We start from the raw sequence: 16,478 nt of genomic DNA, 5'->3' as shown, positions 1-16,478 counted from the left end.
CTTCCCAATAGTCAGAAGGGGAACAACCCCCCCCCCCCCCCCCCCCCATCATAGACGCAAGTTCTTTATTCGCTTAAATAATAAGCAATCGAAATGACGTCTCGTGTGTCGGTGACGGACAAAACAAACAGCCTACGATTTAATTTTTTTTTTTTTTTTTTACAAAAGTCGACTTTTACTTCCAAAAATTTGGTTCACTTTTTCTTGTAAGTGAGGACTATTCCTGTGACATCCTCGGTAGCAAACCCAAAGTAGTCATTGAACTCTTGATAGGAAGTCTCTTCTAAGACGGATGTATCCACATAATGCTTGAGTGTGCTTTTGACCCGGTAGCTATCTGTCTCGTTCAGGGACGCCTTCCGGGTCGAGATCACCATGAAGCCACCTATCGCAAAAAATTGTTTGCATTAATCATGACGAGATTGTTATGTTCCGTGTAAGACAGTATTGTAGCCAATTTGGAGTTCGTATTTCGTACGATACAAGCAATTTTCAAGCTTCTCATGGTATCATCATTAAAGGAGAAGTCCACCTTGATATAAATTTGTTTTTCAGTAATAAAAGCAAACAAAGATTAATGACAGAAACAATTAGTAAAAGTTAGTGAGCACTATCCGATTAAAAATAGGAAAGTTATGAAGTTTTGAGGTGTCATCAGTGAAACAGAAATTGGCAACACTGTGACGTATCTTGCGAGCTTCTCTCTAATTTGCGCTGTACAGAAAATGTAATAACATTTAATTTCCTTATTCATTGATTACGCGATAGATATGTTTCATTCTGGGGTTGTATAAATAATTATATTCAGGGTGAATGTATGATAGAAAATGTTCTAAAGGGAAAATATACATTTTTGGTTTTGTTAAATAAAGAAAGGGGAGCTCGCAAGACTCAACTTAGTATCATAATCTACTTTTGTGTCGTTCGTTTGTTTGTGTTTAACTCTTGTCACATCTTCACCAGGTAAATGTCAAACTATAGGCCTCTAACAAATTGTCTGTAAGCTTATCAAATAAAATAAAAAACAATTATATATTATGAGGTCTTTCTTAGTTTCTTTAATTATTTGATATTTGTCATTAGTGTACAAACCTTTGGTATTACACGATAGTTCGTTCAGTTTACGGAAATCACTCTTGTGCATTTAACATTAAAATTTCATAAATAAGATTTTTTTTTTTTTAGCCATAAATCATTTAAAATTCAAAATCGAAGGGTGTTTACCTGATCGTAAAAGCCGAATAAGTTCAGGGATATCATTTTGATCGCAATGACCTGGTTGGAATGTTCCACTGCTTACTATCGCATCAAAATAACCTGTCAGGAATCAAACGATTTGATTTCCATTACTAACTTGATCTTCTCTGTATCAAATTGCCAATATCGAACTCTAATTATGCACTCATTGTGTTATTCAAAAATGAAAAATCACTTGTGTCCATGCGTCGTTCATTTGGACATTTTGGAGACAAAATAATGCATATACAGGCTAAATGGGGAGTGAGTGTGTATGAGAGAGAGAGAGAGAGAGAGAGAGAGATGGGGGGGGGTATACCACAATTTCCCCGTCCTGAATATGACAGGGAATGCCATTGACGCCGGGGAACAAAAAAACTGCTGCTACCCCTACCCACGGCACGCCCACTAAGATAAATTTCCCAAGACGCACCCCCTCCCCCTTTATGACCACACTCTTAGATACGCTTCTCCATGTCTGGATAAAGGATGCAATGGAGAAGAACAAGAAGAGGATGGACCCATCCCGCCCGAATTTGTTTTAAGTTTTAAATTGCTACCCCCCCCCCCCCAAAAAAAAAAAAAAAAAAATCGAAATGGGAGGGGGGGGGGGTTGGAACTTGCCCCTATCCCTTTAGTGACGCCCCTGAACTTACCATCGTCAAAACTTAATGGTGTCTCTGGTCTTGCCACACCTTGAATGATGGTCGCATAGCAGCCTTTCGACCTTGCTACGTCACAGGATTTATCAGATGGATCTAGGCCGTAGAGGTTGCTATAGCCGTCTTTATGAAGCTGAAAAATAATAATCGCGGACAGCACTTTTTTTCAACAAAAAATAATGTAAACAATTTCAGCATAAGACTTGCGCGTTGATAGGCCTTAGAAATGAGGCTAGCTCTTTTACACACCACATGTTAAGCTCTTGTCACGTGGGTGATTTTGAAGACCGCCTTTTGGGGAGAAAAGTGTTATACTGATGTTTATTTGATCAATAATTTAATAAGTATACATGGTCATGAAGTCGAAAACCATAAGCCGAATCCGAAGCCCTAAGCTAGGACCAATCCCCCTTAAAAAAGAAATCTTTCAAAATGTTTTTAAACACATAATTAGGCTTGATTATACCTAATGTCAAAGTCGGCATATTAGCTAGGAAGTTAAACTTTCGTGATTTTTTCCAATTTTGCCCAAGCCAATTTATTGAGCAATAGCATAGGAAATATATGTGAACATTACGTACCATTTCACCAAGCATTCCGGTCCCGCATCCGACATCAAGAATCAAAGCCTGCTTGTTCGGCACTACTTCGGGTAATCTTCGGTAAGCTCCGGCCGGTGCCGAGTACCCGACAAATTTGGAGTGCTGCGGTGGAAATTAGAAGGCATTGTTTCTTTTACTGAAGAAATATGTTAAAAAATATACCACCTTCAGGAAAAGTAGGAAAGTAGCAAGTATAAAAATTACGCAGTTCTTGTTGTTCTTGCTGTAGTTTTTTTATTGGCAAGCTATTCCAGTCAATAAATTAATGTTTAACGAATACGTACAGGTTCCAATATTGTCATACGAAGCAAGCAGGTTGGAATTTACATTACAAAAGAATAGGCATTTGGCGATTCCAATGTTACCCTAATGGTATTCGACTATGCCTTATATTACGTCAACTTTATATTGATCAGTCAGTGGCGGATCCAGGGGGGGGGGGCCCGGGGGGGCCGGGCCCCCCCCCCCCCTTGAGAAAAAAATCATGTAATTTTTGGGGGGTTGGGCCCCCCCCCTGGCGCTCAAGGGGGGGGGGGTGCAAATTGAAAATTTTTTGAGGATCAAAAAAAAAAAAAATGTGCTCACTACCCCCCCCCCCCCCCACTGAGCGAATTTTTGGCCGGCGCGTTTTTCAAATTTTCGGGAGCAAAAAAAAAAAAAAGTTGGGCCCCCTCCCCTAAGAAATCCTGGATCCGCGCCTGTGATCAGTATTGAACTAATTGACGATTAAACTGATCTCACTTTCACAGCATTCCGGCAAAATAATAACTGACCTGTTTATGATATATCATGATTTGGCTTAGATGTGTTGTTATATACCTCATCATAAGTTGCAGCTAACTCATCATAACTCTCTATGACTTTCTGCGGATCTCCACTGACTGGTCGAGCTTTCGTGAGCTCTCGGTAGTGCATCGCTAGCTCTTCGGAATTCTTCGCCATCCCTCGTGCATTCAGATTCTTAAACAAATAAGGGGGAGGGGTAACATGAATGGTAGCAATTAGGAGTAAAAGAAAAATAGCACAAGACCAATCTTAGATATTGCTCAATGGGTGTGTGAAAGTGAGCTTAAAGTTTACTTTTTCTTTTGTTGTAATTACAAAAATAAATAAAAAGCATTTTAGGTGGAAATTAATTTACAATAAAAGGAGAAAAGGTGACATGGGAGAAAAGAGATTAGAGAGGAATCAGAGAGAGAGAGAGAGAGAGAGAGAGAAGGGGGGTGCGGAAAAGAACAGACATAATTGCGACCGGAGTGCAGCGAGAGAGATGGGGAGGGGGAGCGGCCGGGGGGGGGGGTAGATGTGAGAGGGGAGAGGTGACAAAAGGAGAGAGAGAGATAGAGAGAGGGGTGAGGAAAAGAACAGAGATAATTATGACCGGAGGGCAGCGAGAGAGATGGGGTGGGGGCGGATGTGAGAGGGGAGAGGTGACAGAGATAGAGAGAGAGAGATGGGGGGGGGTGACAGGTGACAGGTGACAGAGGGAGATATATATATATATATAGAGAGAGAGAGAGAGAGAGAGAGAGAGAGAGAGATGCGTGAGGGGGATCGAGGGGGACAAAAAGAGAGAGAGAGAGAGAGAGAGAGGGGGGGGGGGGTTACGCAATTCTGACCCATATAAAACTTCATCTTAATAACGGAAAGAATTTGTTATAATAAACACGATCACAGATTTCCCCAAAACCAACCTTGGGCACAGCTTTCTAGAGCAATGTGCATGAACTTGAAAATGACCTATGACCATTATGACGCAATCCGAACATAAATTGTTTGGACAATAAGCCTTAAAACTGCCCTTGAGTTAGTTTTGTGAAAGTCCTTGCGATTATTTTAATGTAATGCAATGTAATATAATTCAACAGGTGCATGCCAGCTCAGTACGTCTTCTCCATTTTTAACCCCGCCCCTTTTAAAAAACAGTATGATTAAGCCTTTGATTCAATATTTTTACTTTACCTTTTTAACTGTAGTTTATCTCGCTTAGCGTCAGATGTTTTAATATTAATGGTTACTCTCCTCGATCACGATGCGACTTGCTGAGCAGCCGACATAGATTTAGTGGTCACCTGACTCGATCCTTGACAGTGCATGGATATAGGACAGTACATACGTGAAACACATTCACGATTCAGCTAATTGTATAAAATCATACGTATAGTTCAAGGTTCAAGCAATGCAATCGGAGCTCTAATTCAAGAGTTTGTAGTTCTGCAGTCAACTAAGAAGGATACAGTACAGTTCTACACGTAGTGTATGATAAAACATTGAGTTCTATACACATACGTATTTGCACCGCCGGAGTAACGTTTCTTTGGCTGAGTAGGTATAGTAATGAACTTGTATTTATACAGCCGTGGCTTGCTACCCCGGTTCGATTCGGTATACGGGTCAGGTCTGATTTCTCCACCATTTTATATGTGTGACGTCATCATAGATTTCGACTTTGACCTTCTTGTCTATCATATGCCGTGCAGCGCCGTAGAGGTTAGCCTCTTTTACCCCTCAGGGTGGCTCATCTCTCCTTCTTTCTTTCTCACATCTCGACCATGCCAGATCCATGCATATCATTGTCTAGCCGACATACTTATCTCTCCACCAGCGTATCGGGACAATAATATTTGTTCCCCTATTTAAAAACAATATTTTTTTTATATACACCCACGCCCACACATATTCTGTATAATATATATGGGAATTAAGAGAAAGAGAAAGAGAGAGAGAGAGGGGAGAGAGCAAAGAAGAGGGACAGCAAGAAAGAGATTTTAATTGGGGATGGGCAGAACAATACCACCACGAACAAGACACACAGAGAGAAAGCCAGTAATATTTCATTTATCTTAAGTGCATTATCTATCATGAACAAGGTTACAAATTGTCCCGGTATATAATTTGAAAAGTTCGTTTGGGTGAATATTATCAGACTATGAAATTAAATATTTGTACCGTCATTTATTTGCTCAATGCATACGTACCTGGTTGCTGGGTACACAATGTAGGCGTCACATTTCTCCCACTCACGCCCTTTTCAATGTAAAAAAAAAGGTGTTTACTTTAAAGGGGCACGTTCCCGACAGTGTAGTTATCGGAACATGCCATCTGCGTAAGAGCCGTATCAATAGGCAGCTATAGCGCCGTCCGCCAGCGCGTACGTATTGTGAGCGCCCTCTGGAATACGGGGAACATGCCCCTTTAATAGGCAGCGCAATGAGCATTCTGCACGTGAGAGCAACCGAGTAAAGTCAGCTAGCAGTAGGCCTAGATGTCAAACAGCAGCCACGTGTGAAACTCAGTCTAGGATCTAAATCAAAATGGCGATTTCAATCTCTTTCCGGCTCCTGGTCATTTACGTACTCGGTGTCGGTTTAGTCTCGACGATACCGTGCGCAAGTGGTGCCAATTTCCTGACAGGGTTGTTCAATCCTTTAGGCCAAGCCTCGCACATCCATTTCGTTGGACGAATCACTGCTGGTCTAATTAAACGAGGCCACACTGTAACTCTCCTGGTAGCTGATACCTATGACCTACATAGTCTTGACAAGGATAATGCCGTCACAAGGATTCTCACTTTCAAGGTAACCCCTGTACCTTTCCATCGTAACTGCGGAAAATTAAAACAAGTACCCTATAAAAAAAGCACAAACATCAGAAGAAGGCGGGTTAAAGGTTGAATGAGATCGGGTACAAAATAGTAAAGTTATTCTTAACCTTAACGTTGCAATCACTATTATACGCATGTGCACTTCAAATTGCCTGTATCGGAAAAGTCTTCACTTGTTTCAACGAAACAAATGACCAAATTTGATTCAGGAAGGTCTTTTCTTTGTAGACTTCTTATAAAAACAATATTTTATCCATAATCTATTTTTAGTAGTGCGACTAGTGAGAAAGCACCTAGGAGAAAGACATATAAAGTAATTATATTATTGTACACAACAAACGGGAGAGTTGCCAAGGACAAATCATCGACTAAATTGCCAATTTGAGATTCTCATAAATTTATGATCTCATATTTCAAATATCTAGTACTCTCTTAATATTGGTCCGATGAAATTCGAACTTCTGCCATGCTGTTTCTCCTATATTTCTGCTTTTATAAAATGAACTCATTACAAAGGCTGGGTTACCATATAAAGACATTGGTGTTGTGTTTATGGTTATTTCAACAGACAACCACGTCCTCGTCAGACTCTGGTCTAAAAGTCTTTTCCGAGTCGATGTCCGCAACTCAACAAAACGACGCCAGTTCGATCGGGACGCTACAAATATTTCTGGCCCTGAGAGATGTCTCCTCGCAGAACTGTGCGGACATGTTCAACGACCAGGTCGTCATGAATGAAATCCGGAAGAATAATTTCGATCTCCTTCTTCTCGAAATGTTCGTACCGTGCGATGCGTTGCTTGCCGAGTATCTTAAGGGTGAGTTTAAATTCATGGTAGAGAAAAGGAAAAGGATTAACATAATGTTGTATATAATTATGAACATTGTCTTCCATGTGTATGGTCAAAATATTTGTGCCAAATTGTTGACATATCTCTCACATTGTTTAAATTTATTGTTGCGATTTCAGTACCATTCATCGCTATGACGTCAACTCTCCGATTCCCAGCTTTCGACGAGGACTTCTTTAACATGGAGATTCCTTCATCGTATGTGCCATTCGAGAGCATGGGCGCCCTCACCGATGAAATGAACTTTGCTCAACGCGTGCAGAACTTCCTAGACCGGCATGTGATCGCAAAGGTAGTGCAGTACTTGAACATGAGACCTTATCGGTAAGATATTTGTTCCAGATTGAACCTATTTAGTCCTATTATTTTTCATAGCAGATTGGTTGATCAAATCATACAGCGTGGTGTTCAAGTTTTCCAGTTAGAATATGGTCTAAACTTGACAGAATCATCGTTTTTCTTTCTTACAAAATGTCTTAAACTAGATCCATGACTAGATCAAAATTGGGGTTCATCTGTGACAGGCTGGGGATACATGTCCTATTTTCTTTTCATGCAGGCTAGTCTAGTTAGCAATACACCCCATACTATTCTGGTCCACAGCAACACCCAAGTCCTCCGTTTAAAGCTCGCTGCATACTATATGATCTGACTACGATCCGTTTAAAGCCCGATGCATACTATATGATCTGACTACGATCCGTCTAAAGCCCGCTGCACAGGCCTACTGACTACGATCCGTCTAAACTCCGCTGCATACTATATGATCTGACTACGATCCGTCTAAAGCCCGCTGCATACTTTATGATCTGACTACAATCCGTCTAAAGCCCGCTGCATACTGATCTGACTACGTTCCGTCTAAAGCCCGCTGCATACTATATGATCTAACTACGATCCGTCTAAAGCCCGCGGCATTCTATAATTATGATCTGACTACGATCCGTCTAAAGCCCGCTGTATACTATATGATCTGACTACGATCCGTCTAAAGCCCGCTGCATACTATATGATCTGACTACGATCCGTCTAAAGCCCGGGGCATTCTATAATTATGATCTGACTACGATCCGTCTAAAGCCCGCTGTATACTATATGATCTGACTACGATCCGTCTAAAGCCCGCTGCATACTATATGATCTGACTACAATCCGTCTAAAGCCCGCTGCATACTATATGATCTGACTACGATCCGTCTAAAGCCCGCTGCATATTATGATCTGACTACGATCCGTCTAAAGCCCGCTGCATACTATATGATCTGACTACGATCCGTCTAAAGCCCGCTGCATACTATGATCTGACTACGATCCGTTTAAAGCCCGCTGCATACTATATGATCTGACTACGATCCGATTCGGAAGAATTTGCACTACCATTCAACGTTAACATTCAAACTTCTAAAATCATAATGAGCGGTGACATGAATAGTCATTATGATTAATACAAATTTAAAGTACAATGGATTTCAAATTCCCTTGGAGGAGGAAAAGCTAAATCGGCTTAGAATCGTGGTGACGTCATACCAGGAGTGCGATTGTCTACGATCTGAAGCCGATTCGGCTTTTATTTAGACTAGAAGGGTTAAATGCATTAAAAGTCCTGCTGTTAATATTCTTATTGTTATTTAGAACCTAAAATCATAAAGATGATATTGTTTAGATTTCAGTATCTAATATAATTGTAAGTTCTTTTAAATCGAATCGCAGGAATATCGTATAGTGTGCGGCGAAAGAACGTGACGAAAATAAATGATCTTGTTTGTTCTTGGCAGGAAGATACAGCTTGAATACAAGATCGATACGACATCTTCCATCAGGGAACTGACCGGACGAGCTCAACTCTGGTTGTGCCACATGGATTTCGCCCTTGATTTCCCCCGTCCAACCGCTCCGAACTGGAAGATGATCGCCGGTCTCACAGTGGATGCGGGGACCAAACCACTTTCTCAGGTTAAGGACACTATCCTCTATATTAGATTATCAGTCGTCCCAATAAACAAAATCACGTGAAAATCACGTTAATATCAAGGTATCGACTTGAGGAGAGTTACGTTCTTTAAACACCGGACATTTACGTAAATGTGTTAATACGTTTATTGCATTAGGTAACTTAAAACACACGTACACTAAATCACGCAATTGTCACTGCAATATCACCATTATAATAACGTGATTATCCCTACCTTGGAGACCATGGTTTGTAAACCTAATACTCCCGTGTTTGTTTGGTTATGAAATTACATCTTCATACACGAAATTATCGCTTCACAGAAACACGTGAAGCGTTAGTGATAGTTTTAGTCAAAATATCTGCGTGAAATTCACGTGAATATGACGAGGCTGACTTGAGATGAATCATGTTCTACATTCACGTGAAATTTACGTCGAAGAGGAAGTATGTTACTGTAACCCGCGGTCAAACCCAATAATTACGCAAATGTTACACAATAAATGAACCAAAATAATGACGTTCTCATCCCGTTTCTGAACATCGTGTCTTGGATCTTCCATAATTACGTCCAGGCGCGCCGGAAGCAGTTTGGGATTAGAGGGGGTTGGGTGGGGGGGGGGGGGGGGGGGGGGGGGAGTGCAAACATCCCAGAAGAGAAAGCTAGTTGCAACTGGTCCAGTTGATGATCCATTTAATGCCAACTGGTAACCCTGGAAATTGAAATGGCTAAATGATCCAGTTGATCCAGGCCAGTTATAATTCAACTGGTCTAGCTGAGCCATTAGAACCATTTGGTAAAACTTCCAACCAGTTGAACAGCAACAATACTTCAATACTGGTACGTCTGTATTTCCAATGTAAGGGCATTGGTAATAAGTAGACTTACATAGTTGAATTAATCGAGAAAAAAATCGTATACTTGTACTTTATTGAAATTATTTTAGTTCACAGTTAATGTTTTCCTTATTCATGTTTAACTATTTATACGAAGTAGCGAAATGTTCTAATAACTGGTAATTTATATATTTTGTAGTATTTTCGAAATGAATTGCATATAACTAAATCATCAGTAATTAAGAAATATGCTGTAAATTCAGATAAATTGTTTAAAAAACATAGATCTGCACGCACCCCATATTCAATATGCAAATGAATTGGTGTCAGCTGGGTCAACTCTAAATATGCCAACGCTCAGTCATCAACTGGTGCAACTGGAAATATGCACACTCCAGTTATCAACTGGTGCAATGAAAATATGCCAACAGTCAGTTATCAACTGGTGAACATAGAAATATGCCAACAGTCACGGGATTATCACCACGGAACTTAAATGGTAACTGTGAAACCATCAAGACACCCAAGAATAACTCATTTTCCCACATGGAAAACACGGAATACCCAGCTTATATTAATAATCCGTTTGAGTCACGCGATCATCACCGCGGAACTGCTGGCAACTTTGACTACGATTTAAAGAGGTGTTTTAAGACACCTAATCATGACTAATTTTTCACACCTAAAAGTCACGTATGCCCAGCTTAGATTAATAATCCGATTGAGTCACGAGATCATCACCGCGGAACTTATGGCAACTTAGACTTCCATTTAAATAGGTGTTTTAAGACACCTAATAATGACTAATTTTTCACACCTAAACACGTATGCCCTGCTTAGATTAATATTCCGTTTGAGTCACGAGATCATCACCGCGGAACTGCTGGCAACTTTGACTACCATTTAAATAGGTGTTTTAAGACACCTAATAATTACTAATTTTTTACACCTAAATATCACGGATTCACAGCTTAGATTAGTTATCAGTTTTAACTACGTGATTATCACCAAGAAAGTTATGGTAACTTTGAAACCATTTAAATAGGTGTTTTAAGACACCTAATAATGACTAATTTTTTCACACCTAAAAGTAACGTATGACCAGCTTAGATCAATAATCCGTTCGAGTCACGAGATCATCACCGCGGAACTTATGGCAACTTTGACTACCATTTAAAAAGGTGTTTTAAAACACTTAATAATTACTAATTTTAACACCTACATATCACGTTTTTCACAGCTTAGATTAGTAATCAGCTTGAGCCACGTGATCATAACCAAGATATTTATGGTAACTTTGAAACCTTTTAAAGAGGTGTGTAAGACACCTCAGAATTACTAGTTGAATATAACCAGAGATTCACGGACAGAACAATAAGACGATTAGCCGGTGTAAGTAACGTGATTAGTACCATAAACCTTGGATAACCTGTGAAACCAATCAATAAAGGTGCTTACAAGACCAAATAATTACGTATTTATCGCCACCATCGGTTAACTGACAAAAAACTCGTTGGTTGGTCAAGTGGTTATTTGTTCATAAACACTTGATTTACAGAGGTAAGTGGAATCACGTTACTCCAGTCGCGTGATAAACTGGTGGTTTTTAGGTTAGATGAAAACGTGAACAGGAGTACCTTTTTTGTTTAAATGAAGGCACGTGTCGATAACGTTTAAATCTAGTTCAAAAGGCCCTATACTTTAAATCACTTAAAATACACTCCCAAAAGAGGTTACTTTTTGGTGTTCTATTTATTGGGGTTATAAGATGATGACGTGGATCCTAATCAAATGATTGGTTGAAAGCGTACACGTGACCAGGCATTTATTTTGCCTAACGCGTAATCGCGCGTAATTTGGGTAATGACCGGTCATTATCCAATGGTAATGACCGGTCATTATCAAAATCATGTTAGAAACATCATCTTATAAAACAAAACAAAATATGAAAGATAAAAATAATACACATCATTTTGTTCGCGCATTAGTAAAATTACCCACACTTGGTACCTTCAAAACAGTCCAAACGCCCTCGGCATCGCTTCGGGCGTGTTAGACTGTTCCAAAGGTACCTCGTGTGGGTAATTCTTACTAATGCCCCCACTGATGTGTATTATTATTATCTTCCATACACCCACAACAAAAAGTGAGTCACCCTTACTCAAATTGATGAGTCACTGGTTTGTCCGTACAGCGAAACACTTGAAGGATCATGTGAGTCACTATGACTCGATACAAATGAGTCTTATTCAGCGGCTGGCTGAGTCGTTGCGATTTTTTGGGGAGTCGTTGCGAAATGTTTGGTCCGATTTTCACCTCCCCCCCCCCCCCCCCCCCCTCCTTGAAAAATTCCTGCGTATGCCACTGTTCACGTGAGACATCTTTTTGTAATAGTTGGACTGGATTTTGATATGTCAGTGGTACTAGGTGGGCCTACCAAAAGCACATCGGCTTGGAAGTTTTTTTTTTGTATCGATGTACTGCTCATGATCTGTTAAAGTACCAAAAACGCGGGTCCTCGGACTAACATGAAATCGAAATTTTTTAATTTTTTTATTTTAGTATGAAACCTCTGTTGGTCTATTTCTCATATTTGATTTTTGTTTTAATGTCATGAATGTAAAGGTACCAATAATGAACACATCCGATTTTTTTTCTGCAGGATTTGGAAGCCTTTGTTGAAGGATCAGGTGATCATGGTGTCATCGTGTTCAGCCTGGTAAGACGCCCTCATTCAGACTAGCAATGTTGTTTGTATAATCATAGAAATTCCCAAAGTCCAAACTCAGTTAGAAAAGGAAAAAATCGCAAATAGCAAATCGTAGTTTTGAGTCACTTTTCACAATGTTCCCGTTTTTTGGATGGTTCTTTGCAGATGATTATCTTCAAACAGTGAAACAGCGAAAAAAGATCTGATTGTCTTCTTTAATTGCTCTACAAAATAGTTGGGGAAATCGGTCCTCCTTTTACAAAATCCTAGGGCCGCCCGGATAGTGTGAAATGAAATTTTCCTCCTTCTTTCACTACAGGGTTCAACCGATGTGAGCCTATTGACTGAACAAATGAACGAAGATTTCGCACAGGCGTTGAGTGAACTGCCTCAAAGGGTACTATGGAAATATGACGGCCTTCCTCCTCGTAACCTTGGTAACAACACCCGACTAATGTCATGGTTACCACAGCGTGACCTCCTCGGTAAAAAAAATTTGCGTCTTATTTTTATTTATTAAAAAATGAACAAAAACTGTTAATCAATTTTATTTGTCAGGCAGATGTTCTTTCCAATTGATTACCATCGTTTGATAAGTTTGTTCAAACTTCAAATACATTTTGATATGAATATTCACTAAGTGTCTTCAAACTCAAAAGGCAAAAACAACAAACTCACGTTGTGCTGTAATCATATGCACGTAATAACACATGTGTCAGTATCAAAGATCATATTAATATTTACACCTTTCCTCGCGGTTTTCTCAGTCTATCATTTGCCATCGATATTAATTATTAAGTCTTTTTTTACTTCATGGTCGAGATACTATCGAGGTCTTTTCCCGTATTCCATCTGGGGTCTAAGGGCTTGAGTTTGGTTGGTGTTCTCTTCCATCCACAGCTCACCCCAAAACAAAACTCCTCATATACCACGGAGGACTCGCCGGCGTCTATGAGGCTATGCACTTACAGAAACCCATGGTGATCCTCCCTGTCTTTGCTGATCAGCCCGCCATAGCAGCCCGGGTGGCGAAGAAGGGGATGGGGGTTGTCTTGTCGAGGGCCACTCTCTCCGCTGAGATCATCAATCAGCGATCATGCAAGTCCTTACCGATCCAAGGTGAGTTTTCACTTATCCACGCTATGAACATGACGGACAAAGAAAGAGGACAAAATATACAGTTCCTCATTCTACCCTCAACAATAATTGCTGTATTAGAAAAAGGAACATCCCTTCACTGCTATTATGTAAAAATGTGTAGAACAGGTGAATATGCATGTGACACCTGTTCGACACATTTTTACATAATAGCAGTGAAGGGATGTTCCTTTGTCTACTACAGGCTACAGCAATAAGGGTAGAATGGGGAACTGTATATTTTGTCCTCTTTCTTTGTCCGTCATATTCATAGTGCTATTTGACTAATAATTAATCAATACAGCGTTTTACCTGTGTTTGATTACCTCGGTCAGTGGGTTCCCTTATGATTATTTACTCCACTTAGGAGCTTCCTAGCCTGGGGGCCATTTTATAAAATATGCTTTTCCATCAACAATGACATTCGAATCCTACCGTGTACACATTAAAGACCTGGGTGGAGAGAAGCAAATCGGATGAAATGCCTTCCTTTAGGACATGGGTGCCGTGAAGGGGCTCGAACCCACAGAAGTTGTATATCGATAGTCAAGTAACTAAACAACTCGACTGCGATGAATATCAAAATAGTGTTGACGGAAGATATGTAGATAGATACTAAAGGGCAATGCAAATTTTGTAATAAGTTCACCCAGGGGCGTACGCAGGGGGGGGGGGGTCGGGGGTTCAAACCCCCCCCCCTTTGGATTTTTTTTTTTTTTTTTTTTTTATTATTAAAAAAAAAAAAAAAAAAATGCCCACGGCTAACCTAAAAAAGGTGACCTTACCCCCCCCCCCCCCAACGAAGAAAAATGTCAAATTTTCAAATTTCGAGACCAAAAAAAAAAAAAGTGTCCGCTTACCCCCCCCCCCCCCCCCCCCCCCCCCCCCCCCATTGAGCGACTTTTCGGCCGGCGCGATTTTAAATTTTTCGGAGCAAAATATTTTGGGCCTGATTTTAAAACCCCCACCCCCTTGAAAAAATCCTGCGTACGCCCCTGAGTTCACCTGTATGAAAGCAGAAAAACAGGATGGCAAAATTATGAAATATATCGGACTAATTATGAGAAAGTTATGAATTTTTGAAAATCAGATCCCTATAAGTCTATGCGCTTCTCAAATCGACAGTTTGGTCAATGGATTGTGACGCAGTCGCGGATAACTCTCCCGTTTATCGTGTACAAAATATCATTAATTTTTGTTCTTCTCCTAAGTGTCTCCTCCCTAGGGGCAATACTTAAATATGTATTATAGATTATAAAATAAATTATCTTAGGTCGGAATAGACCCTCCTGAGTCATTTTCTTGAAGAAGAAAAAAACACGTTTTGTTTGTTGGAACTAATGGGAAAGTTGTCCGCCAATACATCCCAGAGACATTACGGATTCAGTCAATTTGAAGGGCCAATACTTTTAGTAATTACAACTTTAAAAAAAGAATGAATAATAACTTTTGATTTATTTAGCGCATAATAATTAACACTTAATTCTCTATGCGCTTTACATTAAAAGAGTACGCTTTACAATCTACATCAACATGATATATTTTTAGTCCGATTTCCTGCAAACTTTCACAAGTCTACTTCTCTGATTTTTCTACTTTCAACTAGAGAAGTTTGCTATCAAGGTTGGATTTCCCTTCAATGTCTACATGACCTTCAACTCTGATCCTGACCCAAAAATATTCATAAAATTCTCAATTTTTGTCCGATTTCATGCAAAATTTCGCAAGGCTACTTCTCTGATTTGTTTAATTTCATCTAGTAAGAGTAGTTTGCTGTCAGGGAGGTGAGACTATTGTTTAACCTCCCTGTTTGCTATCAAGGTTGGATTTTCCTTGAATGTGTACATAAACTTCAACTCTGATCCTGACCCAAAACCTATCATAACAAAATATATTATCATAACTTTATCATAACGTTCTTATGTATATTCCTGAACAAAGGTCAAAATATTGAATATGCTATCCGTCATATTATCGTGTCGTGCCGTTTTCCTTTCCAAAGGGTTCACTTTGCTTTTCCTCATTACTTTTCATCGTCAGTTATAAAGCCAACGTTGAGAAATTCGGATCCATCAGTAAGGATACAATCGTCAGCCCATTGGAGACCGCCATGTTTTGGATAGAACATATCGTCAAGTTTGGCGGTTCGCATCTCAAGTCTAGAGCTGGGGAGTTGAATATCATCACTCTAAACTCACTTGATGTCATCGGTTTTCTCAGTGGCATCGTCCTGTGGGGACTATACCTAGATTTTCTTATCCTTCGTTCATGTTACCGCTGTTGTATTACCAGAAATAAAGCTAGAAAATCAAAATCAGACTGACAGTCTGAAATTGTGGCAAATCCGTATAAGTTATCTCGAATATAAAACCATACAAATGTGAAAACAACATTGTATAATAGCACCCTAGTTAATCACTCCCACAATTATTTTATGGGATAATTCTTTTTTTTCTACTTTCCTCAAATAAAGACCTTTCTTTCTGTTATGGCGTAAATGATGTATAATCTCCTTTTCTATATAAACTTAAAGTCAATGTAATATAACCAAGCATGCTCCCATACTAAATTGCTTTATGGAATCGTCTGGGTATTTTTTACACTGTTAATGAATTGTACAAATTATATCCTGTAAATATTGTCTGAATACCTTGTGAAATAAAAGTGACTGATAAGATCGATGTTAATTTGAAGTGATATGAATACCGCCCTTGTACTAAAATAGACTACTTTTCCGGATTTCAATAAATAAGGGAGTTTACAGATACAATCTGCGCATGGACAGATAAAGGTCATTTGTACCAAAATGGTAAAACCCTCAGAGATGAATACTGGATATGCGCTCATGAAAGTAATGTAACATCATTCATTCATGCACCAACGGTACA

At 39.7% G+C, this 16,478-nt stretch overlaps 2 protein-coding genes across 2 annotated transcripts; one reads left to right on the top strand and one right to left on the bottom strand.

Annotated features, from left to right (window-relative positions):
- Positions 1–168: 168 nt before the first annotated feature.
- LOC100887950 (methyltransferase-like protein 27) lies at positions 169–3,457 on the bottom strand. Its single transcript, XM_030995471.1, has 5 exons — positions 3,320–3,457; positions 2,480–2,602; positions 1,893–2,031; positions 1,225–1,317; positions 169–385 (listed from the first exon to the last, which is right to left on the bottom strand). Exons 1-5 carry the CDS (start codon positions 3,440–3,442, stop codon positions 195–197), a joined length of 669 nt encoding a protein of 222 aa, XP_030851331.1. The 5' UTR covers positions 3,443–3,457; the 3' UTR covers positions 169–194.
- A 1,916-nt stretch (positions 3,458–5,373) lies between these two features.
- LOC591053 (UDP-glucuronosyltransferase 1-2) lies at positions 5,374–16,400 on the top strand. The gene is made up of 8 exons (XM_790635.5): positions 5,374–6,078; positions 6,673–6,922; positions 7,075–7,279; positions 8,731–8,908; positions 12,406–12,462; positions 12,773–12,938; positions 13,354–13,572; positions 15,631–16,400. Exons 1-8 carry the CDS (start codon positions 5,815–5,817, stop codon positions 15,711–15,713), a joined length of 1,422 nt encoding a protein of 473 aa, XP_795728.5. The 5' UTR covers positions 5,374–5,814; the 3' UTR covers positions 15,714–16,400.
- The last annotated feature ends 78 nt before the right edge of the window (positions 16,401–16,478 follow it).

This window comes from Strongylocentrotus purpuratus, unplaced genomic scaffold, assembly GCF_000002235.5.
Source record: "Strongylocentrotus purpuratus isolate Spur 01 unplaced genomic scaffold, Spur_5.0 spur5_scaffold_21, whole genome shotgun sequence".
NCBI lineage: Eukaryota > Metazoa > Echinodermata > Echinoidea > Camarodonta > Strongylocentrotidae > Strongylocentrotus > Strongylocentrotus purpuratus.
This window is presented reverse-complemented; position numbering and strand designations above follow the sequence as displayed.